The sequence below is a fragment of the Macrosteles quadrilineatus genome, unplaced genomic scaffold (assembly GCF_028750875.1).
Source record: "Macrosteles quadrilineatus isolate MER2022 unplaced genomic scaffold, UCM_ALF_1.0 Scaffold_2__2_contigs__length_208266976, whole genome shotgun sequence".
Lineage (NCBI taxonomy): Eukaryota > Metazoa > Arthropoda > Insecta > Hemiptera > Cicadellidae > Macrosteles > Macrosteles quadrilineatus.
The window spans coordinates 79481943-79507225 of NW_026542595.1; the positions used below are offsets into that span (position 1 = coordinate 79481943).

The 25283-nt window shown below is 35.7% G+C and overlaps 1 protein-coding gene across 1 annotated transcript; it reads left to right on the forward strand.

Annotated features, from left to right (window-relative positions):
• Positions 1–9194: 9194 nt before the first annotated feature.
• Positions 9195–24946, forward strand: LOC128987301 (cathepsin O-like). Its single transcript, XM_054408074.1, has 7 exons — positions 9195–9474; positions 16462–16718; positions 17019–17154; positions 19471–19622; positions 20728–20769; positions 22116–22384; positions 22712–24946. Exons 1-7 carry the CDS (start codon positions 9289–9291, stop codon positions 22747–22749), a joined length of 1080 nt encoding a protein of 359 aa, XP_054264049.1. The 5' UTR covers positions 9195–9288; the 3' UTR covers positions 22750–24946.
• Positions 24947–25283: the final 337 nt, after the last annotated feature.

Genomic DNA, 25283 nt, shown 5'->3' on the forward strand with positions numbered 1-25283 from the left:
TTCATATATAAGTTAAACAACTTTTTATTAAAATCAAACTATCATATAAATATGGAAAGGAGCTGTTATAATTTTTCTCCTATTTTCTGAGCGAAGCTTACATCTTTCTTAGAACGGATGTCTTGGGGGAAGTCCAAGGGAGCGGCACCGGGGCGGTCAATATCTTCAAAAGAACGCCACCGCGTCTGGATTCAATAGCCCCTTTCGGCCAATACATAGAGACAACCATAAATATGGAAAGGCACTTTTACAACCTAGTTTTCCCTTTCCAATTAACATGACCTAAATCAGTGTGAATAACAAAGTATTGGGGAAGTACAGGAAAGCAAGGTCTAGCACTGCGAATTTAAAATTACATGATAATTCAGTAAAATACTATCATAGATAATAGTTATTTGTGCAACTAGTGAGCAAAGTTAGCAATTGGCTCACTCGAGAGAAATCCTTACTCACGAGCCGTAGGCGAGTGAGAAATGGTTTTTCAAGTTAAGCTATTGCACTTTGCACTCGAGTTGCACATTATATTTTTCCTACAGTTACCATAAAACAAATAAATTGACAAAGAAACGTGCCTTCACGTCCGATCATGCTGGATAGCGAACTCGTTCAAATAAACATAGGTTTACACGTTTGTACCAAATTTCATCAAAATCGGATAATTTTTGCTCGAGTTATCGTGCTAACGGACACACACACACACATATATATATATATATAAATATATAAATATATAAATATATAAAAGCATTATTAAAAACTAAGTACCCTTTTTTTTAATTCATTTTATTATAGTTGTTAAATAAAATGAATTAAAAAAAAGGGTACTTAGTTTTTAATAATGCTTTTACATATCAAAATAGTAGCCCTAATCACTACAGTTTTCTTAATAAATATATAAATATATAAATATATAAATATTTGAATATATAAATATATAAATATATAAATATATAAATATATAAATATATAAATATATAAATATATAAATATATAAATATATAAATATACAAATATATAAATATATAAATATATATATATATATGAATTTGAACGGATGGTGTTTTTGGCCTCTAGGGACCTCAAAACGAAAAAAAACGGTCCCCCGTCCAGGTCTTACCATGAGTACTACGGTAATAGCTTATTCCCTATATGGGAAATTCGCTAAAACTTAATTTTTACTGTGACAGCTGACGATTAAATAAATTGCAGACAAATGTAAACAAAACGTTGTCCAAAACAAATTTTTCTTCCTATACGAACTCCATGCTAACTTTGACCTTCTGTGGGGCGAGGCCCATTGGGCATTTGGCAAAATCGCTTCTTATTTTCTGCCTACGCTATGAGAGGAATATGTATGCAAAATCTCATACTTGTAGGTGCTGTGGTTTGGCCTGTGCGTTGATCGGAATTTCGCATTTAAATATATAGATTATTATAACTACATTATTATATTATAGTAGCCAGCGTCACGTAGTGACTTAAAATTCGTGATATTTTAATAAATTCACATTTTCTACTGCTCTGATGTAAGTTGAAAATCATCTATTTTTTACTTGATAATATCATGAACGTATCACTGTCCTGTGTTTTTTTAAGCAAACCCTGAACATTGCTTGATGAACATAATTTTTTTAGGGTTTCCGTTTTTTTACAAATTAAGTTGTAAATGTTTTTGGTGTTATTGGAAAGAGCGCAACGTGAAGTTGTGCAGGAAACTTTCTTTTTAGGAAAATAATTAGATAGTGAGGCCCTGAGGTCCTTTAAAGTTTCGTATTCCTCCATAAGATTAACATGGGAAACAAACATTGTTATGAAACTCCAGCTGTTGTCAGATATGAAAAGTGAGAAGAAGAACATAATAATGTTAATTGTAAACATTCAATAGGTTTGCTAATTTGACAGTTTGCTACAAACGTTTACTTACTTGGTTAAAATTAAATATTTACTAAGTATTTGAATTTGGGTTGGCGTAAATATTAAAATGGTCAAAAGCGATAGGGCCTGGATAATTTGATATACTAAAAAGAAAACTGAATCAACACTATGCTGCATTTCTAAGTTATCATTGAAAGAGCCGATTTGCAAACTATGGAAACATAGGAAAGTCATAGATCACCACCAAGGAGAAGAAATAGAAATATTTTTTTGTTTTGAATTTATAATCGTTATTTTGGACATAGACTAACCAACTAACTAAGGGAGTATGTTTTATCTATGTTTTGGACGACCTAATGCGGCTATAAGTAAGGCTATTTGTAGAAAACACTAAAAAACAAGATCAGCTTTTAAAAAATTATAAGATATATAAAAGAAATGTTGATTATATTGATCTGTATTGTACATCTTGAGTATGTACATAATCTTTAAGTCGAATCTTTTTTTAAAGTCATAAATTATAACTATTATTTGTTTTAAAATAACGCCTGTGCTGTAATACTTAGCAATTGCTCGAATTCAAGAAACAGATACACTAGTTAACATTAACAAGGCGTAGTAAGTATCTAGAAAACTGAGTTATATCGGAATTTTGGTAGGAACAGGAAGCCGGGTCCAGGCTGATTGCGAGTTTCTCGTTGTGTGTGTGACTGTGACTGTATGGCTGTGTAGGTATGTTGCCATGCCAACCGCCACGAGCCACGTGGACGTACAGTAGTTCAAACATGAACCAGTAGAGCGCGGCCCAGATCAGTCAGTCAGTGGCAATGGCAATATTTAAAAATATTATCCAACGGTCGTTTCAGAGCGATCTGTTGTGTTCTTGTTCTAATGTTCCATTGTGTGTGACTGAATCAAAGTCAAAGTCAAAATTATTTATTCCATAAAATAAAAAACAATATTACAATACATTGTAAGTAAAAAACAACAAACAGAATCACTGAATTGATCACTAACGTTGGCCAGGGTGCTATCGCAGCATTCAACCTTCACCCAAAAATGGTAGACAACAATTTCATTATTGAACCGTATGTTGTCGCCTTAAAAGCATGTATTGCTTGTAATGATTGGTAAGGATATATTTTGTATCCCGTTTCCAGTGATATGGGATACAAAATATGTCCTTACCAATAAAAGATATTAAAATAAAAATTAAACATAAAATTGGTCAGTCACCGTGTTGTTTATGATGTATTGAACTACTTTGAGATAAGTTCAATTCTTGATAAACTACTTGATTTTGATTTTTCATATACAGTAGTATCAATATTGAAGTTTACACATAGTACATTGAATTATATTTCAGTAACTTATTCCATATATATCAATATTTCCAAACGCAGCCTATTGCTACCGGCAAAAGTTACGTTGGCATTGTTTTCTTGTTTTCGTCAAAACCTTTTAAGTTAGTTTATATATTAATTACTATTCTGAATCCTGAGCCCTAAACGTGGTTTATATACGAAGTGATGTTGGTGTTCACTAACCTAAATAAAACGACTTGATTGAATTTAAATAAATGAATTAGTTTTGTTTTTATTTGATTACAGTTAAATACGAGTTTGATCGTACAGAGACTAGACAAATGTATTGAAATTGGGAAAACCGACAAATATTCTATTATTTTGTCATGATTGCAAAAACTGTAGTGACGAATAAATCAATGTGAATTTATATTTATAACCTTGTTACCGACCTCTTCTGATGGACTGAGAGCTAAGGAGGTCGTCTTTGGAAAACGCCGAAATATGTCTGGGGTTGTAAATTCTTGGCTAGCAGCTACGAAGGTCAACGAACGTCAAAGAGATGCCGCTGTCTCGGGTTTTCCTTAAGGGTTGGTTGTTAACAGGTGTTCGCACGGTGACACTATAGGGAGAGAAAGTAGGGACGGGAGCGAAACCATGTCGGTCAGCGCTAGATCAAAGCTGTGAGACGGCCCCGTCAGCCCATGTATTTCATACTTTTTTTGTAGTCTCGGGGAGAAATTCCAAGCCGGGCGTGGCGCCGTTTTCAATTTCAACACTTCCTTATGAAGCCCCTGACCTTGGTTGAATCTTTTTTCCCTACGCTAAGTTTGTTAGTTTATGGTAATATGTTATAAACAACAGACGAATAAGACGTTATACCATAATAATATTATGATGGACTACCATTAGACATTTAAGGCTTCCTTGAGTAAAGTAAACTCACTTACTTACCTCAATGAACCACACGATCACAGGCGAGAGGATAGATGTATGGGTATTCATCTATCCTATCGCCTGTGATCGTGTGGTTAGAGCATGATTATTGAATAGTTAGGTCAACCATATACATTTTGCCAGATAACTTCGTAATTTACTGGACTGCCTCAATCATATTTATACTGAGTATTCTACACATTGTATATTACCATTAGAATAGCTCAAAGTTGATGTGATAGGCTTGGGAAAAAAGATTATGCACTTTTTATGTTCGGAGTTTTAATTGATCGCGTTATGTTAAGCCATAGCTACGTATAATGTACACTACGGTCTCAAATATGCCTTTTAAAATACGTCAATTAATTAGTTTTAACTTGTATACACGTTTTATCAATGTATAATTGACATTATATAAATATAAAAACATCATTTCGCACCGTATTGTCATTGATTTATGTTTCCGACATCCCTGCAAAACACGTTTGTGGCGTACGCAGGCGTACCAACCCACATCTATTACAAACCGAAACTTTTCCTGACGCAAATTCTATAAACCATATACATTTTGCCAAATAACTTCGTAATTCACTGGACTGCCGCAATCATATTTATACTGAGTATTCTACACATTGTATATTACCATTAGAATACCTCAAAGTTGATGTGATGGGCTTAGGAAAAAGATTGTGCACTTTTCCTGATGCGAGTTCCTATCAACCATATACATTTTGCCATATAACTTCGTAATTTACAGGACTGCCGCAATCATACTCATACTGATTATTCTACACATTGTATATTACCATTAGAATACCTCAAAGTTGATGTGATGGGCTCAGGAAAAAGATTGTGCACTTTTCCTGATGCGAGTTCCTATCAACTAAATACATTTTGCCATATAACTTCGTAATTTACTGGACTGCCGCGATCATACTCATACTGATTATTCTACACATTGTATATTACCATTAGAATACCTCAAAGTTGATGTGATGGGCTTAGGAAAAAGATTGTGCACTTTTCCTGATGCGAGTTCCTATCAACCATATACATTTTGCCATATAACTTCGTAATTTACTGGACTGCCGCAATCATACTCATACTGATTATTCTACACATTGTACATTACCATTAGAATACCTCAAAGTTGATGTGATGGGCTTAGGAAAAAGCTTGTGCACTTTTCCTGATGCGAGTTCCTATCAACTATATACATTTTGCCATATGACTTCTTAATTTACTGGACTGCCGCAATCATACTCATACTGATTATTCTACACATTGTATATTACCATTAGAATACCTCAAAAATGATGTGATGGGCTTAGGAAAAAGATTGTGCACTTTTCCTGATGCGAGTTCCTATCAACCATATACATTTTGCCATATAACTTCGTAATTTACTGGACTGCCGCAATCATACTCATACTGATTATTCTACACATTGTACATTACCATTAGAATACATCAAAGTTGATGTGATGGGCTTACGAAAAAGATTGTGCACTTTTCCTGATGCGAGTTCCTATCAACTATATACTTTTTGCCATATAACTTCGTAATTTACTGGACTGCCGCAATCATATTTACCCTGAGTATTCTACACATTGTATATTACCATTAGAATACCTCAAAGTTGATGTGATGGGCTTAGGAAAAAGATTGTGCACTTTTCCTGATGCGAGTTCCTATCAACCATATACTTTTTGCCATATAACTTCGTAATTTACTGGACTGCCGCAATCATACTCATACTGATTATTCTACACATTGTATGTTACCATTAGAATACCTCAAAGTTGATGTGATGGGCTCAGGAAAAAGATTGTGCACTTTTCCTGATGCGAGTTCCTATCAACCATATACATTTTGCCATATAACTTCGTAATTTACTGGACTGCCACGATCATACTCATACTGATTATTCTACACATTGTATATTACCATTAGAATACCTCAAAGTTGATGTGATGGGCTTAGGAAAAAGATTGTGCACTTTTCCTGATGCGAGTTCCTATCAACCATATACATTTTGCCATATAACTTCGTAATTTACTGGACTGCCGCAATCATACTCATACTGATTATTCTACACATTGTACATTACCATTAGAATACCTCAAAGTTGATGTGATGGGCTTAGGAAAAAGCTTGTGCACTTTTCCTGATGCGAGTTCCTATCAACTATATACATTTTGCCATATGACTTCTTAATTTACAGGACTGCCGCAATCATACTCATACTGATTATTCTACACATTGTATATTACCATTAGAATACCTCAAAGTTGATGTGATGGGCTCAGGAAAAAGATTGTGCACTTTTCCTGATGCGAGTTCCTATCAACCATATACATTTTGCCATATAACTTCGTAATTTACTGGACTGCCGCAATCATACTCATACTGATTATTCTACACATTGTACATTACCATTAGAATACATCAAAGTTGATGTGATGGGCTTACGAAAAAGATTGTGCACTTTTCCTGATGCGAGTTCCTATCAACTATATACTTTTTGCCATATAACTTCGTAATTTACTGGACTGCCGCAATCATATTTACCCTGAGTATTCTACACATTGTATATTACCATTAGAATACCTCAAAGTTGATGTGATGGGCTTAGGAAAAAGATTGTGCACTTTTCCTGATGCGAGTTCCTATCAACCATATACTTTTTGCCATATAACTTCGTAATTTACTGGACTGCCGCAATCATACTCATACTGATTATTCTACACATTGTATGTTACCATTAGAATACCTCAAAGTTGATGTGATGGGCTCAGGAAAAAGATTGTGCACTTTTCCTGATGCGAGTTCCTATCAACCATATACATTTTGCCATATAACTTCGTAATTTACTGGACTGCCGCGATCATACTCATACTGATTATTCTACACATTGTATATTACCATTAGAATACCTCAAAGTTGATGTGATGGGCTTAGGAAAAAGATTGTGCACTTTTCCTGATGCGAGTTCCTATCAACCATATACATTTTGCCATATAACTTCGTAATTTACTGGACTGCCGCAATCATACTCATACTGATTATTCTACACATTGTACATTACCATTAGAATACCTCAAAGTTGATGTGATGGGCTTAGGAAAAAGCTTGTGCACTTTTCCTGATGCGAGTTCCTATCAACTATATACATTTTGCCATATGACTTCTTAATTTACTGGACTGCCGCAATCATACTCATACTGATTATTCTACACATTGTATATTACCATTAGAATACCTCAAAAATGATGTGATGGGCTTAGGAAAAAGATTGTGCACTTTTCCTGATGCGAGTTCCTATCAACCATATACATTTTGCCATATAACTTCGTAATTTACTGGACTGCCGCAATCATATTTACCCTGAGTATTCTACACATTGTATATTACCATTAGAATACCTCAAAATTGATGTGATGGGCTTAGGAAAAAGATTGTGCACTTTTCCTGATGCGAGTTCCTATCAACCATATACTTTTTGCCATATAACTTCGTAATTTACAGGACTGCCGCAATCATACTCATACTGATTATTCTACACATTGTATATTACCATTAGAATACCTCAAAGTTGATGTGATGGGCTTAGGAAAAAGATCGTGCACTTTTCCTGATGCGAGTTCCTATCAACCATATACACTTTGCCTTATAGCATCGTAAATCACTGGACTGCCTCAATCATATTTATACTGAGTATTCTACACATTGTATATTACCATTAGAATACCTCAAAGTTGATGTGATGGGCTCAGGAAAAAGATTGTGCACTTTTCCTGATGCGAGTTCCTATCAACCATATACATTTTGCCATATAACTTCTTAATTTACTGGACTGCCGCAATCATACTCATACTGATTATTCTACACATTGTATATTACCATTAGAATACCTCAAAGTTGATGTGATGGGCTCAGGAAAAAGATTGTGCACTTTTCCTGATGCGAGTTCCTATCAACCATATACATTTTGCCATATAACTTCGTAATTTACTGGACTGCCGCAATCATACTCATACTGATTATTCTACACATTGTATATTACCATTAGAATACATCAAAGTTTATGTGATGGGCTTACGAAAAAGATTGTGCACTTTTCCTGATGCGAGTTCCTATCAACTATATACTTTTTGCCATATAACTTCGTAATTTACTGGACTGCCGCAATCATATTTACCCTGAGTATTCTACACATTGTATATTACCATTAGAATACCTCAAAGTTGATGTGATGGGCTTAGGAAAAAGATTGTGCACTTTTCCTGATGCGAGTTCCTATCAACCATATACTTTTTGCCATATAACTTCGTAATTTACTGGACTGCCGCAATCATACTCATACTGATTATTCTACACATTGTATATTACCATTAGAATACCTCAAAGTTGATGTGATGGGCTTAGGAAAAAGATTGTGCACTTTTCCTGATGCGAGTTCCTATCAACCATATACACTTTGCCTTATAGCTTCGTAAATCACTGGACTGCCTCAATCATATTTATACTGAGTATTCTACACATTGTATATTACCATTAGAATACATCGAATTTGATGTGATGGGCTTAGGGTCAACATTGTGCACTTTTTCCTGATGCAAGTTCCTATCAACCATATACATTTTGCCATATAACTTCGTAATTTAGGGGACTGCCTCAATCATATTTATACTGAGTATTCTAGACATTGTATATTACCTTTATAATAGCTTAAAGGTGGTGTGATGGGCTTAGGAAAACGATTATGCACTTTTTTATGTTCGGAGTTTTAATTGATCGCGTTATGATAAGCCATAGCTACGTATAATGTACAGTACGGTCTCAAATATGCCTTTTAAAATACGCCAATTAATTAGTTTTAACGTGTATACACGTTTTATCAAGGTATAATTGACATTATATAAATGAAAAAACATCATTTCGCACCGTATTGTCATTGAATTGCGTTTCCGACATCCCTGCAAAACACGTTTGTGGCGCCCACAGGCGTACCAACCCACATCTATTACAAACCGAAAAAGCGCCGATGAAAAGAGCCGCTAACTTCACGACGGTTCTGGGACTGGGACTAGGGAGGTGTGATCCGCTAACATAAACGATCTGGATGCAACTTAAACTTAATTATTAATTTACTTTTAAATTATTTATTACAATGGATCTGCGCTCCTGTTTGGTCTCTATTGGATTTGTAGGATTATGTTTCTTTGGTATACCTATTCATATCGACGATACAAATTTGGCTGATCACAAGTTGCTCTTTCAGTCTTACGTGAAAAAATACGACAAACATTACAGTCAAAACTCTGTGGAATACGAATTGCGGTTTCAAAGATTTCAGGTAAGTTAATTACTGAGCATTTATTCAATTTTAACCTTGTACCTGACTATATTTAGGACTAGGCTTTTGTAATGTAGCCTATTTATTACTAAACCAGTTTCATTAACTCTCATTGCACTATTATAGTGCATATTATAATGCTTTAAGAAGGCCTAGGCCAATCCCTCAAAAATATGCCAAGCTACTCATTCCTTAAAGTGGGCATATAAGGACTGGAAATAGCCTAAGTGTTATGTAACACCAGGCTTCCAACTAAGTTGCATGATGTAACACTACTATCTGCTCTAGGGCGCTCCAAACCTGGCTACGCCACTGATAAAACATCAATTAATACGTAAACAGATCATAAGTTAACTCAATTCACTGTTCACAAAAAAAAGTATGTTGTAGAAATGTTATATTAGGCTAAACCTAATCAAAATCAATACCTATACAGTATTTATAATCAAACCCATAATTTATCGCAGGTTCTCTGCGAAACTGTACCCCTTTACTTCATACACTGGCAGCTTACTTATCTTAAGAAAATTTGCCATAGCCTATTTTACTTACTCACTTACTTACTGATGGGGCGCACAAATCTCAGTTGATTTTACAGGTAGACCTAAATTAGGCCCGAATGTTTCATAACTTAATCCCCTTGAAATTTTTGAAAATTACAATAAAACTACCTACCCTTAATGTAAAATGTTGACACGCGACAATAAAGAAAAGTCATTTAAGTAAGGCTGTTGATGACATCTTAAAAGCTAAAATAAACTTATTCTAAATTGTTTAGGAATGGGGGACCCCGCCTTACATCTTGTCAACGATTTTAGAAAACCTGGAAACGTTTGAGGCTGATGGTGGATTGTTATGCACACTGCTCGATTTTTAAAAATGAGTTGACGGTACTGTTACCTATTTAATGTGATTAACTTAGTACAGTACCTATTTATGTAGGCCTAATCATGCCAATATTTTATATTGCCGAAAGAGAAGTAACGGAACTCCCTTCCACCACATTCCCCTGCAAATTGAGCACTGGTTATGTGGTTTTTATAGACGTCTGTCAGAAAAATCAGTCTCAAGTTTATGATAAATGACTATTGTGCTTGTGCTAGAATATGTGAAAACACAAATAATTTAATTGTTATTTTGCATTTCATACAGTAAATTAGGCTTACTTATACTGTATAAAACCAACACAACTTCTAAATTGTTGGCTTATGGCCTTTTGCAGTTTTTTTTTGTTTTTTTTTTCTGAACCTTACAATTCTTTTATCAATTTGATTTGTACTGTGCAAAAGGTTTGACTTACGTTCATGGTAAATTACAATCGCTAGGCTACATATTAAATAAACTGACTGCACTCTGTGTTCAGAATTAATTGTTTATCTTAGCTATAGGCCTACAGTTAATTTTCAGTGGGTAAGTTAGTTATTATTACCTCCTCCTTGACCGAGACCAGCATACTTAGCCGTACCTGATGTAGGTTGCGTCAATTTACAAATTTACACTAAGAGTTTATACTCTGAAAAGCTCCATATAACTTATATAAATAAAAATAACTTTATCGTACTTTTGCGATAACTTGAGCTAGGGTTATAAAGTTATATGTTTAGTGTGTAGCATTATGAAAGTCGTGACGTAACATTGTAGCCAGAGTTCAACACCCCAGTATCTGGAATTTTTGGTATAGGGTCATTCTAAAAAATCGGGCACTTTTTGGTTCAATATCACTTAATGCTTTATTTACATTTTAATATATATTTTAAAATACCTAAGGCTTAGCTTTAAGTTTTACGTAATTGATTCTATTACTTTTTTTAAATGCAGATAATTTATTCCAATAAAAATACTGTCCACAGTATGTGAGATCTCACCTCCGTTACTTGTCCCCAGACTTAGATTCAATATTTCACCGCTTGATTGTGTGTTAATTTGTTTAAAATTGTAATATTGAAATAGGCTGGAAAGTAGTGAACCTCTTTAAGTACTAATAATTATCATGTTTCTGAATTTTTTTAAATTATTAAAGTGCCTAACAAATATCCAAAGTTAGTCCCCAGTTGCAGCCTCACCTCCGTGAAGAACTGTTATTAGTTTGATATACTGTTCATAGAGAGCTCTAGAAGCTGTCTTTTTCAATAGTGAAAGAGAACTGGTAGCCATCTTGCTCCTTGTGCAGTTTTGTAGTGTAATAGGCTTTTTTATGTGAGATTTTGTTGCTAATTGTTACAAGAAGAAGGATTGACATTTGGTTCCATCACCTCCGTTACTACATATTTAATGTAAGTATTAAAGTTTAAATTAATTTATTTGTAATAATCTGTTTGCAGACAAGTGCAAATAATCACTAAGCAACATTTCAAAACCTAACCTCAAATGAAAGCATTACCACATGGTGGTTTTCTTAATGTTTCTCACCTCCGTTACTCTCACCTCCGTGAACAGTAGATTTCACGGAGGTGAGAATATTTGGTAACGGAGTGTGATGATAATGATTGGCTAGAGTTAATTTGTATGAGCTCTTTTTTATCATTGTTATAACAGTATTGACAATTAGTGTAACTATTTTAGTTATTTTCAAAATAAAAATCCAAGAAAATTGTGTTAAAATTAGGCCTTACTACTAAAATTGACTTCCCCACAAAAATGTTAAAACACTCTAAATCAAGTAGGCCTACTCCTCAAAAATAATCATTTTAACCTACTTTTCAAATAGGCCTAATAGTTTTTATTTGAAATGAAGAGATTTTTAAAAAGTATACACTTTAGACAATACTATTAATTTTGTGTCCTTTCAGATGCATATCAATTTTTAACGTCCACTGAAAATGTAACGTTACGGTATGACACCTGTTGAGAAAAGACGTTTAAATCCTGATAAAGACAATGAAAAGAAAAAGCTACTAATGCGTCAACTAAGGCAAAAAATAAAAGACAATCCTGTGTTGTATGAAGAATCAAAACGGAAAGAAAGAGAAAGGTATCATGCCCGTAAGGAAGCTGGAAAAATAAAAACAATAGACAAAGTGACCCCCAGAGAACAAAGGAAGGTTAGAAAAGCTTGGCGTGAAAGAAGCAAGAGATGTTATGATTTAAAGAAAAAGACAAAAGAACTAGAAGACATATTGGAAGCCAACACTCCTCCAGGAAGTCCTGAAAATGTAAACATGGTTTCGGTTGTTGTAAATGAAGAAAGTACTTCTAAGGAAAAGGCTGGAAAAAAGAGAAGACGTAAACATAGAAGATACCTCAATGAAAAAATTAAAAAACTTGAGGAAAGGCTCAAAAAAGCTGAAAGAAATGCTGCAAAATATAAAAAGAGAGCTCAACGACTAGAAACCTCAAAAAAAGATACTCCTAAGAAAAATGTTGAGAAGCTAATCCAAAACCAACGTGTATCACCACAAGTAAAAAAACAATTACTTTTTGGTGAGGTGCTAATAAAACAACTTAAAGAAAACTTTAAAGACAAAAATAAGTATAGAAAAGTTATAACAGGAGTAGCAGGGAAAATAATAAAAAAATACAAGATGACTTCCACTCTAGGCAATATACTGTCTTCAAAGGCATTACGCTATGAAAACAAAGTTAAACAAAAAGAAACTTTGAAGAAAAAATGTGAATTAACAAGGAAACATGTTGTGGACTTTCTAGAAAAGGACGATAACAGTAGGTTATGTCCAGGTAAAAAGGACACAATCACAAGAAAGAAAGACAAACGACAAAAGAGGTTTTTGAATGATTCTCTCCAAAACTTGTTTAAGGACTTTAGTGCAGAACTGCCTCAGTTGAAATTAAGTTACGCAACATTTTGTAAGTTCAGACCATTTTGGATAGTGTTTCCAAAAGTAACTGAGAGAGACACATGTAAATGTGTACAACATGAAAACATGCATCTGCTTGTTGACAAACTTCATACTAAAAAAGTAATTGAACAGAAATCATCTTACGAGCTTTGTAAAAGTCTGTGCTGTGAAGGTGATCATTTAAAAGAAAAATGCCTCGAAAGACGATGCAGTTTATGTAAAAATAAGACCATGGTTATGCTCCCTACTTGTGAAGAAAATGACACCATTATTTATCACCAGTGGGTAACTAAAAAAGTTCCCATTACAGTAAAAGGAAATAATAAAGTTTGCCAAAAGTCAGTTAAGGAAGAATTTATATCTACAAATAAAAAAGCATTTGACATGCTTGCAAAATCAGTGTTTAAATTCATGATTCATGTCTCAAAGATCAAGCACCAAAGAGCTACCATACAAAACATAAAGAAAACCTTGAAGCAAGATGAGGTTTTGATTCATTCTGATTTTAGCGAAAATTATAATTGTAAATATGAAAGTGAAATACAGTCTGCACATTTTGGAGGTTCCAAAGCTCAACTTAGCCTTCACACTGTAATTGTGTATTACAAGTGCAGATTGTCTTCAGAAGTTGTATGTAAATCCTTCTGTACTGTTTCTGCAGATCTCAGACATCCCTCTGCAGCAGTTTGTGCTCATTTAGAGCCACTAATTAAAGAAGTGAGAAACTTGGTACCGTCCCTTAATACTGTGCACTTTTTAAGTGACAGCGTAGTAAACCAGTACCGAAATAAAGCAATGTTTTATTTCATAGGTAATGAGTTAACTAAACTATTTAAAGTCAAGGAGCTGCGCTGGCACTATTCTGAAAGTGGCCATGGCAAAGGGGCGCCCGATGGCATTGGGGGTTGCTTAAAAAGAAATGCCGACACCTTAGTGGCCCTAGGAAGAGACATCTCTTCATTTGAAAAGTTTATTTTCGAATTGAAAACTCAATGTCCAGGAGTCACAATAATACCTGTGACAAAGGAAGCCATTGACTTATTTTCAACTCCGGCAACCTTAGAGACTTTTAAAGGAACCCTACAAGTACATGAAATTGTTTGGACAGAAAAAGATAGCAATGTTCTTCAAGCCAGAAAATTAAGCTGCTTAAAATGTGATGCAGCAAAAACTTGCAACCATTATGGGATTAGCAAGATAAATCTTAACGACAAAAGTATCCTTTTGAGAAATATATTTTATAACTTAGAAACTAGAAACATAAACACATATTTTAAACACACACATGGGCCTTAACATATTTACACATAAAATACGTACACATGTATTAAACATATTTTGTTTATTGATTATAAACATAATTTAATTTATGTATTTAAAATTTCAAGTACATACTTGTTACACATAATTATGTAATTTTATGAAACTGACACAAAATGTGAAATTTAATCAATAAGTATGGTATTTGTTCCATTTCTTGCCATTTTCCTCTATGGTATTTGTTAAATGTGTAACTTTGCTACTTTTTTCTATAATCTGTTTCAAACCCTATTTTCCTTAACCAATTTTCAGCAGATAACAACAAAGAACTTCAGACAGTTGACAGCTTGGATGCACAACTTGAGGATTCAAGTGACGCCTGGGACTTACCAAAAAGTATCCTTCTAAACAAGTTTTTTTTCCAGTCATATTTATTGATTGTCTATCCTTGATTTTAGGTACCTACCAATTATCATTGTGCCAATTATCATTGTATCTTAAATCTACACATTAATGAATTTGCAATATTTTGAGTATATTCCTTGACTATTTACTAGGTGGTACTACTCAACGTAAACGAATCAAATACAAAGATGTTTACTCCGACAGTGAGGACGATGCTGATTTCAATGTCGGACGTAATGACTATGTACTAGTGAAGCTGAGTGGCAAGAAAAGTGTTAAGCATTATGTTGCTGTAGTAACAGCAAAGTTAAGTGATGAGTTAGAAGTGAAATTCATGAAAAACAATGGATTCAACATTTTTGTTTTCCCACCTGTTGAAGATTGTTCTTTCATTAATATTGAAGATGTTGTCGGTGTTCTGGGACAGCCTCGTGTGGACAACAGGGAAAGATATTCATTTGAAAATATTGGCAAATATAGTTCAATTAAAATATACTAGAAACAGAAAGTTAAAAATGAAAAAAAATGTTACACGTGTACTCGCAATACTTGTTTTTTAAGATTTGAGAAAATTACAAATTGTTGTTTATTGTTTTTAACACATAAGGTACAATGAATAATATCATTTGTAATCTTTAATTCATTGTCAAGAAAAAATAAAGTTTGTTAATCTTTTGCAGTTGTTATTAAATTGTCATATTAATTTCCATTAGCGTCACTTCTGTGGACAACCTTTTTCTAAGGTTTAACCTACATAATTGTTACAAAACTTGGGCAAATAACTTGTTTAGTTATATAATATTATAAACAAAATTTAAAGTAAGTTTTATCAATGTTTATTGTGCTTAAAACTCATAATATAGCGTTTCATCACTTCTGTGGTCATGACCATCACTTCCGTGGACAAGGTTTAGAAAAAAATTACTTTCTTGCGCTAAATAATTTTTTCTAAGCTCAGCTACTATGATATTTTGTTTTCTAGTGATATAACGAAGATATTCAGGTAAGTTTTGACAAAATTTCTTTCTTAAATAAAAATTAATCAAAGTGTACCATTTTTGTAGAACGACCCAAACAATAAAATCTCACCTCCGTTACTATAACCTCACCTCCGCGAAAAGGCTGATCAATTTTTTTTAATTTCGCTAAAAACTGTTTATGATCTTTGTTGACCATACCTATGACAGTTATGTTCTTTAACTTAACAGTACAAAAATATATAAAACATATATTTTTAAGAAAAAATTTTATTTTTTTTTATTTTGTTGAAATGTGCCCGATATTTGAGAATGACCCAATAACACCTTGATTGGTCTGTCTATAACATCGATGTATAAAAACTCTCTGGATTGCACGCTCAGGTTGAAGTTAACATATTTTCATTGAAATTAAGGCCTAAAATGTTATCAATGCAAAACAGAGTAGGCTACTATAATAATGTGTAATAATGTCTTAAGGTATTATAACAAATCACAGTACCAGTAGTATTATTTTCCCTAAACTACCATGTGTTATCTTTTTTCAGGAATCTTTAAAAATAATAGAGAAATTGAATAGTCAGCGGAGTGGAGAAAATAGTGCTTACTATGGTTTAACACACTTTTCTGACCTGTCACCGGATGAGTTTACTAAACACAAACTGCAGTCCACACTTCCCAAACGACTGTTGAAACACCAAAGCCACAAAGTTAGTGCAACCTATCATCAGTACCACCACCACAAACACAGTCATTCCCACAACATAGCAAAACGTGCTGTAGATCTACCAGACAAAGTTGATTGGTAAGTTTTGTCTCGTTCACTTTTTTAGGGATTCAGTCATGGCATGTACGAGCTTCAAACAAATCCTGTGTTCAATGCAGTAAATCAAGAGTTCTTATACAAATGTTCCTAAAAAGTTCAAACCATCAAAGCAATGTTACCTACTTGATTTTGGCTACTTGAAATATGATTGCTAATGGGTAGTTTTAAATTAAAAATATAAATTAGGTAAATAGTTTTTAACTAAATTAGTGTTTGATTCAAAGAATTTGTGACTAATCCCTCTAGAATTTGCTGTATATGACCGTGATGTGATTGTAGGAGAGGCAAAGGAGCTGTGACTGGAGTCAACAACCAGAAGACCTGTGGGGCCTGTTGGGCCTTCAGCTCAGTGCAGACCATAGAGTCCATGAACTTCCTTAAGACTGGAGTGTTGGAGAAACTCAGTGTACAAGAGGTCAGTTTATTGTTAAGATCATTACCATATTACTTAGAGCCCTCAGAAGTTTTGCTCATACCCATACTGTAGTTAGAGAGAAGCTACTTACTAAAGTAAGAATGAATGAATGAATTTCTGTTGTTACTAGCAGATTTATAAATATTGAAAGTACCTATTATTAAAGGTTAACCTTATTATAAAGAACATCAATATGAGATTTTTATACAAGAGAGATGAGCCTTTCCTCGAACTAAGTGACACAAATTCAAGACATAATGAATGTTACTCATATGTATCCCTAACCAGGTGATAGACTTTGCTCGTAATGGCAACCTGGGCTGTGATGGTGGAGACACCTGCAGTCTGCTTACATGGCTCTCTGACAACAAGATCAAGGTGGAGCCAGAGAAGTCCTACCCTCTAGTGCTGCAGCCTCAAGACATAATGGATGTTACTCATTTGTGTCCCTGACCAGTTGATAGACTGTGCTCGTAATGGCAACCTGAACTGTGATGGTGGAGACACCTGCAGTCTGCTTACATGGCTCTCTGACAACAAGATCAAGGTGGAGCCAGAGAAGTCCTACCCTCTAGTGTTGCAGACTCAAGACATAATGGATGTTACTCATATGTGTCCCTGACCAGGTGATAGACTTTGCTCGTAATGGCAACCTGGGCTGTGATGGTGGAGACACCTGCAGTCTGCTTACATGGCTCTCTGCCAACAAGATCAAGGTGGAGCCAGAGAAGTCCTACCCTTTAGTGCTGCAGACTCAAGACATAATGGATGTTACTCATATGTGTCCCTGACCAGGTGATAGACTGTGCTCGTAATGGCAACCTGGGCTGTGATGGTGGAGACACCTGCAGTCTGCTTACATGGCTCTCTGCCAACAAGATCAAGGTGGAGCCAGAGAAGTCCTACCCTCTAGTGCTGCAGACTCAAGACATAATGGATGTTACTCATATGTGTCCCTGACCAGGTGATAGACTGTGCTCGTAATGGCAACCTGGGCTGTGATGGTGGAGACACCTGCAGTCTGCTTACATGGCTCTCTGCCAACAAGATCAAGGTGGAGCCAGAGAAGTCCTACCCTCTAGTGCTGCAGACTCAAGACATAATGGATGTTACTCATATGTGTCCCTGACCAGGTGATAGACTGTGCTCGTAATGGCAACCTGGGCTGTGATGGTGGAGACACCTGCAGTCTGCTTACATGGCTCTCTGCCAACAAGATCAAGGTGGAGCCAGAGAAGTCCTACCCTCTAGTGTTGCAGACTCAAGACATAATGGATGTTACTCATATGTGTCCCTGACCAGGTGATAGACTGTGCTCGTAATGGCAACCTGGGCTGTGATGGTGGAGACACCTGCAGTCTGCTTACATGGCTCTCTGACAACAAGATCAAGGTGGAGCCAGAGAAGTCCTACCCTCTAGTGTTGCAGACTCAAGACATAATGGATGTTACTCATATGTGTCCCTGACCAGGTGATAGACTGTGCTCGTAATGGCAACCTGGGCTGTGATGGTGGAGACACCTGCAGTCTGCTTACATGGCTCTCTGACAACAAGATCAAGGTGGAGCCAGAGAAGTCCTACCCTCTAGTGTTGCAGACTCAAGACATAATGGATGTTACTCATATGTGTCCCTGACCAGGTGATAGACTGTGCTCGTAATGGCAACCTGGGCTGTGATGGTGGAGACACCTGCAGTCTGCTTACATGGCTCTCTGCCAACAAGATCAAGGTGGAGCCAGAGAAGTCCTACCCTTTAGTGCTGCAGACTCAAGACATAATGGATGTTACTCATATGTGTCCCTGACCAGGTGATAGACTGTGCTCGTAATGGCAACCTGGGCTGTGATGGTGGAGACACCTGCAGTCTGCTTACATGGCTCTCTGCCAACAAGATCAAGGTGGAGCCAGAGAAGTCCTACCCTCTAGTGCTGCAGACTCAAGACATAATGGATGTTACTCATATGTGTCCCTGACCAGGTGATAGACTGTGCTCGTAATGGCAACCTGGGCTGTGATGGTGGAGACACCTGCAGTCTGCTTACATGGCTCTCTGCCAACAAGATCAAGGTGGAGCCAGAGAAGTCCTACCCTCTAGTGTTGCAGACTCAAGACATAATGGATGTTACTCATATGTGTCCCTGACCAGGTGATAGACTGTGCTCGTAATGGCAACCTGGGCTGTGATGGTGGAGACACCTGCAGTCTGCTTACATGGCTATCTGCCAACAAGATCAAGGTGGAGCCAGAGAAGTCCTACCCTCTAGTGTTGCAGACTCAAGACATAATGGATGTTACTCATATGTGTCCCTGACCAGGTGATAGACTGTGCTCGTAATGGCAACCTGGGCTGTGATGGTGGAGACACCTGCAGTCTGCTTACATGGCTCTCTGACAACAAGATCAAGGTGGAGCCAGAGAAGTCCTACCCTCTAGTGCTGCAGACTCAAGTGTGCAGACTCAAGACTTTGTAAGTATTATGAGTTTTTTATGCACAGTGGAGTATTGATTATCTGATACACTACTTGGTTTTCTGACTATCCATGATGTGCCTAACTAACTCTTTTTGTGAACGACTAAGTCCAGTGAAATCTGGTTCTAATTTCATGTAAAATAAGCTGTACAGTTTATACCGTAGCAGATGCAAGGATAAAACCTCCCCCTAACTTAACTCTGCACACTCTACTACTTTTTTAGGTTCAAGCGAGCTGCACACTACACAGTGTTGTCAACTCCTCATATCTCTCTGCTACCCCCCATGTCTCAGTGTGAACAGAGATCTGTGACTGATTCTATCTGTATTATTTAATGTTATATTTTTAAGTTAATGTAAAAGGGTTTTTATTTTGTCAGGTTTTGTTATGTTATTTGAATTGATGGCTAGAAAACAGAAAATTGGTTTCAATAAAAGACAAATTTATTGAATAAGATTGACATTGCATAACATCTTAATTTAATGATTTTTACATCGTACCTGTAACAATAGCTTTTACTATTGTGATCAATTTATGCTTAAATCTTACTTACCCAATCTTACCATGGCCAGTTTAGGTCAGTTCAACTTCAGTTGGCACTCTTAACTGGCTCAGTTTGATAGCAGTGTTTGGTTTGTCATAAACCTTAACAACATATACCTTAACCTCTTGTGTCTGAAATATCAGCCTCCGGAGCTCAAAGGGTCAATAAAGTGGCTCCTTGTCTGGGCTATTTACTTTTGTTAAAATTGCCTACAGTCTAAACAATAAGTAGGCCTACAGTAATGTAAAATTGATAAAGCCAGTCGTGTTTGCATCCAACAACAGGACGTTTGAGTTGAAGTGGTTAGACAAGTTTCTAGTAACTCTAGTGAACAAAGTAGTCGACTAGCAATAGCCTACGATTTGTTTATTGTTTGGAAAATACATATTAATATGTAAGAATTATTAACCTTGTATACCTGAATTAGAATTTTATTACAATTTATCTGCAAGTTCCTCGTGTTCAAACTGATTTTGTACAGTATGTTATACTGATTGACAATTATTACTTACCATCTGTGTTTGGATTATGTGTTTGATTCAAAACTAATGTTCCAGCTCTTCAGGAGTGCAGATTGCAAAAAACTACACGTGCGATTAGTAAGTATTTTGTTATGATCTCCCTTTATAAAGTTCTTTAAAAATAAAACAATCTATGTATCAATAAATTTTACTATTTTCCATAGCAAACTATTCTTATTATGTATTCATATTATTGTCCAGCTAATAACTAGATTTTACCTTTTAAAATATCCAAACTAATAGTCTCTTCAATTTTATAAATTTTCCCTTAAAAGAAAGGAGGTATATTTTTAAACGATGATGTTATATAATTTCACGCAAGATGACACTATAAAAAACAGCTACTACTCACTAGAGGTTAGCTACAATGTATTTAACTCATGATTTGTCTGGCAACTAACTGGACTGCGGCTAAACCTTTGACTGTGGATGAACTAGGTATTCCATTCCTAAAGTCGTCACCATTTTTTGAGTTAAATGAAATAAGAAATGGACAGATTGTGCTGATGTTAGTTAAGTATTTCTACATTTAGGCCTTCCATGGTCCTGTGGCAGTAGCTTTAATGCTCTCAGCTGGCATTACTACCTCAGGGTGTCCAGTCGACCTGGAAACCGAGAATTGTACATAAATATTGATGACCGGGAAAAGAACCAGATTTTTTAAATGTTTACATAGTAGCCAACAAATCTGGCTAAATTCACCCATTTATACATTTTGCGTTGTTGAAAATCGTGACTGAGGCAAATTTTACATATAACAGACATCATCACAATCGCAAGACAGGAAATCATTTCAATTTTGCGCCAGTGCAAGATGATCACAGATGTGGCTGTGATCGCAAAAATAGTCACAGTAGTTTAAATAACTGCTGGAGACGATCGTGGATAATGGTGTTGTCAAGATTGCGGTGTATTATCACAGTTATCGCCGCGATAAAGAAAAATAGTTATAAGTGTTGATATAATCGCCGTGTGGATAACTAGATGTTGCCGCGGTCAGAAGACATTATTGCATGTGTTGCTGTGATACGGGAAATTAACACGTGTGTTGTTGAGATTACGAGAAATCATCACAGATTTTACCGCCACTATTTGAGACTAACAATGTTACTGTAATACTGCCATTTCCACAATCGCAAGTAATGATCTTGTCGGTGTTGCCGTGATCACGTAAAATTATCACAGGTGTTTTTCACAATTGCGGTATACTAGCACAGTTATTGCCTTAATTGTGAAAAAAACAAAAGAGTTGACATGATTGCCAGCAAGAAATGAATGTTGCCGTGACCACAAGACAGTATCAGGATTGTGAGTAATGATCACGAGATTGTTGCGATCGCAAGAAATCTTCACAAATGTTGCGACAACTTCAAGATATGATCATGATCAGCCTGTTGTGTACTAACACTCACGCTTGTCTACAGTCTGGTTGGAGACGAGGACACACTGTTGGCCCTGCTGGCCTTCCATGGCCCTGTGGCAGTAGCTGTCAATGCTCTCAGCTGGCAGTACTACCTGGGTGGTGTCATACAGTTCCATTGTGACGGCAGCCCTCAGAACCTCAACCACGCAGTGCAGATAGTTGGCTACGACCTGACGGCTGAAATTCCACACTACATTGTTCGCAATTCCTGGGGAACTGCCTTTGGCGACAAGGGATACCTGTACCTGGCATTTGGCAAGAACATGTGTGGTGAGTCTTGTGTTTTTTTTGTGTTATTTAACTATCTAATGGTGCTATGTGTACTATTTATTACGGATAGAGCCATTGCTACAAAGAAAAAGTTTTTAACACTATTACCTCTGAGAAAAATTACATCTCACAGTTACAGTAGACTCTTGATCATCCATAATAATGAGTGGCTGATTATTTGTGGATAAACAAAAGTGTGGTTAATATTAAATGTACAAGAAGTAACTAACATTGACTTTCAATAATGAATGTTTGCTTTTAATAATGAAATGTCATAATGAAATAATAATAATAATGAAATAACATAACTAACAAAATGTGTTTCAGGTCTTGCAACAGAAGTGACGTCATTGGATGTTTTATAAAAAGAGACAAGTCATTCCACGCAATCTGAAGATAGGTTTTAAGTTTTATGAAATTATTTTCACCCATTACAATTAATCAACCATTATGTATAACTTCCATTAACACGTTCGCGGCGGCACGTCAAATGGCGGGCGTATCCCCAGTACGGCGCAGCCCTCAGCGCCGAACAAACCCGATTGCCGCGTGTGATTGGCTTTCCAATTTCGGTCTGACGAATAGCAAATAACGTGCGAGGATGTCCTGCTTTACAACGAGAGTCGACGTCGTTCGCTGAACAACCACAGATAGCAGCACTGCTTGGAACGTAGCCGGTCCCATTGGAATTGTATTGCCAAATGGAGGGAAAAAGACGGGACAAAAAGTAGATTTTAAAATTGCCAAACGAGGATTTTACGGGGAAATTTACTACCAACCTACACCACAACAAAATACAGTATACTATTGAGCAGTACTGTGCGAGGTTTCAAGTTTCTAGCTCTAATCCTGGCTTAAAAATAAAATCATTTCGTACCGCATTGCAGCTTGGGAGCGATCGCACCCACCAGGATGGCATTAGGGTTCCGTATGGGAGCGATTGCTCCCATGCCGCCGCAAACGTGTTAATAGGGTAAGGTAGGATGGAAGTATACCCTGAGAATATTCTCACCCAATCTGCGATCAAAGATTAAAAACATTTTATGTAACATACAAAGTAACAATCCACTCACACACACACATACCGTGTTTATATTCATATTTTGCTTGTTTTAAAACACAAGACAAGTCAATACATTTTTACCCTTAAATAAAACCTGGCCTACAGTCCGTTGTAAATGAACATAATCTAGGATTACTTTCAATTGGGTCAGACCTATCAATAAACGTTATACATGTAATCATGATCAATTTTTAGATCAAATCGTGTTGGATCTTCTATATTTTTATTTTTGTTTGATTTAAGTACCATATTTAGTCAACTTATTTTTGTTACATTGTTATCTATATTAATATATAGCAATATTATAAAACAATATTAAATACTTAATAATATTGTTATTGTTACTCATCTTAACACATTCACTGAAAATGGATGATCTTCTGTAGTACACTTGTCAGCTAGTTAGAATACTACAGTAGACCTCCTCTTAACCGACCTTGTATTAACTGATAATCAGATTATCCGCCTTCAATCATAAAATATTACAGTTTGTTTTAACCGACCTTGCTTGGAGAGCAGTTCGGTTTAACCGCCGCATTCTAGGAATCTCGGCATTTCCGCTCCCACGCTGGGCGATGAGAACCGAACCATACGCTTATATCCACAGGATGTGACTAAGAATTGTATTTATTAAAAATACCCCCGCCGCAGCAAACCTGCAGACTAAGCGAATTTCCATTTGACTGATTGGATTTACACTGAAATGTCTACTTAAAAATATAACATTTATTCTCTATTTAAATAGAATTAGTTGAACTAGTACTTAGGTTTGCTGCATCAGGGAGGGTAAAACTGGTTTTTTTTTTTAAACGTTAATAGTTAGTAAGAAATAAAAACATTTTCCAAATTTGATCAAAATATGTTCATAAACAAGCAAACTACAACAATTTACTTATTCTCCATAAGAATAACATGGGAATTTTAAATTTACAATTTTTTGGAATTTTCTCCGTAACCATTAGGCGCATAATAACGCTTCAATATACTAAATTATTTGTTTTTTTAAGCTCTACAAAATGGTTTGGAAAGAAATTGCTAAATTTTATGTTTTTTGGGTCAAAAATGGGAAAAACCTATTTTTACCCCATAAAACCCCCCGTAAACCCCCGTTCCCATGGGCCGATCATGCTGGATCGCGAACTCGTTCGAATAAACGTAGGTTTACACGTTTGTACCAAATTTCATCAAAATCGGATCATTTTTGCTCGAGTTATCGTGCTAACGGACACATATATATATATATATAAATATATAAATATATAAATATATATATATATATATATATGAATTTGAACGGATGGTGTTTTTGGCCTCTAGGGACCTCAAAATGAAAAAAAAAATCTGTCCCGCGTCCAGGTCTTACCATGAGTACTACGGTAATAGCTTATTCCCTATATGGGAAATTCGCTAAAAATATAGAATGTTGTCAGTTTGTCATCTTAGTCCAGTCAATGAATGATCCAAAAGTAGGTGTAGAGTGCGTGAGCAGGTAACTAAGCGATTCCTTCAGAAACTTGTTCAGGGGGCTTAGGGTGTAAACATACCAAAAGTCCTGACTCCTAAAAAAAAAGGAAAAGTCCTCCCTGGTGGTGAGCCAGGGGGTGGAGGGGGGGAAAAAGGTACGCATTTTGGGGTTTTTGATTATATCTCGAAAACTATCAACTTTTTGTATACTATAGTAAATTATAAAATTGAAGAAGATTAAATTTTCTACAAGAAAAGTACATAATGTGTTTATTTTGTTTTAACAGATTACGAGTTATAACTTATTTAATTGATATCTTATTAAAATACTCCTTCCATAAGAAATACATGTAAATTAGTATGCGAAATGGG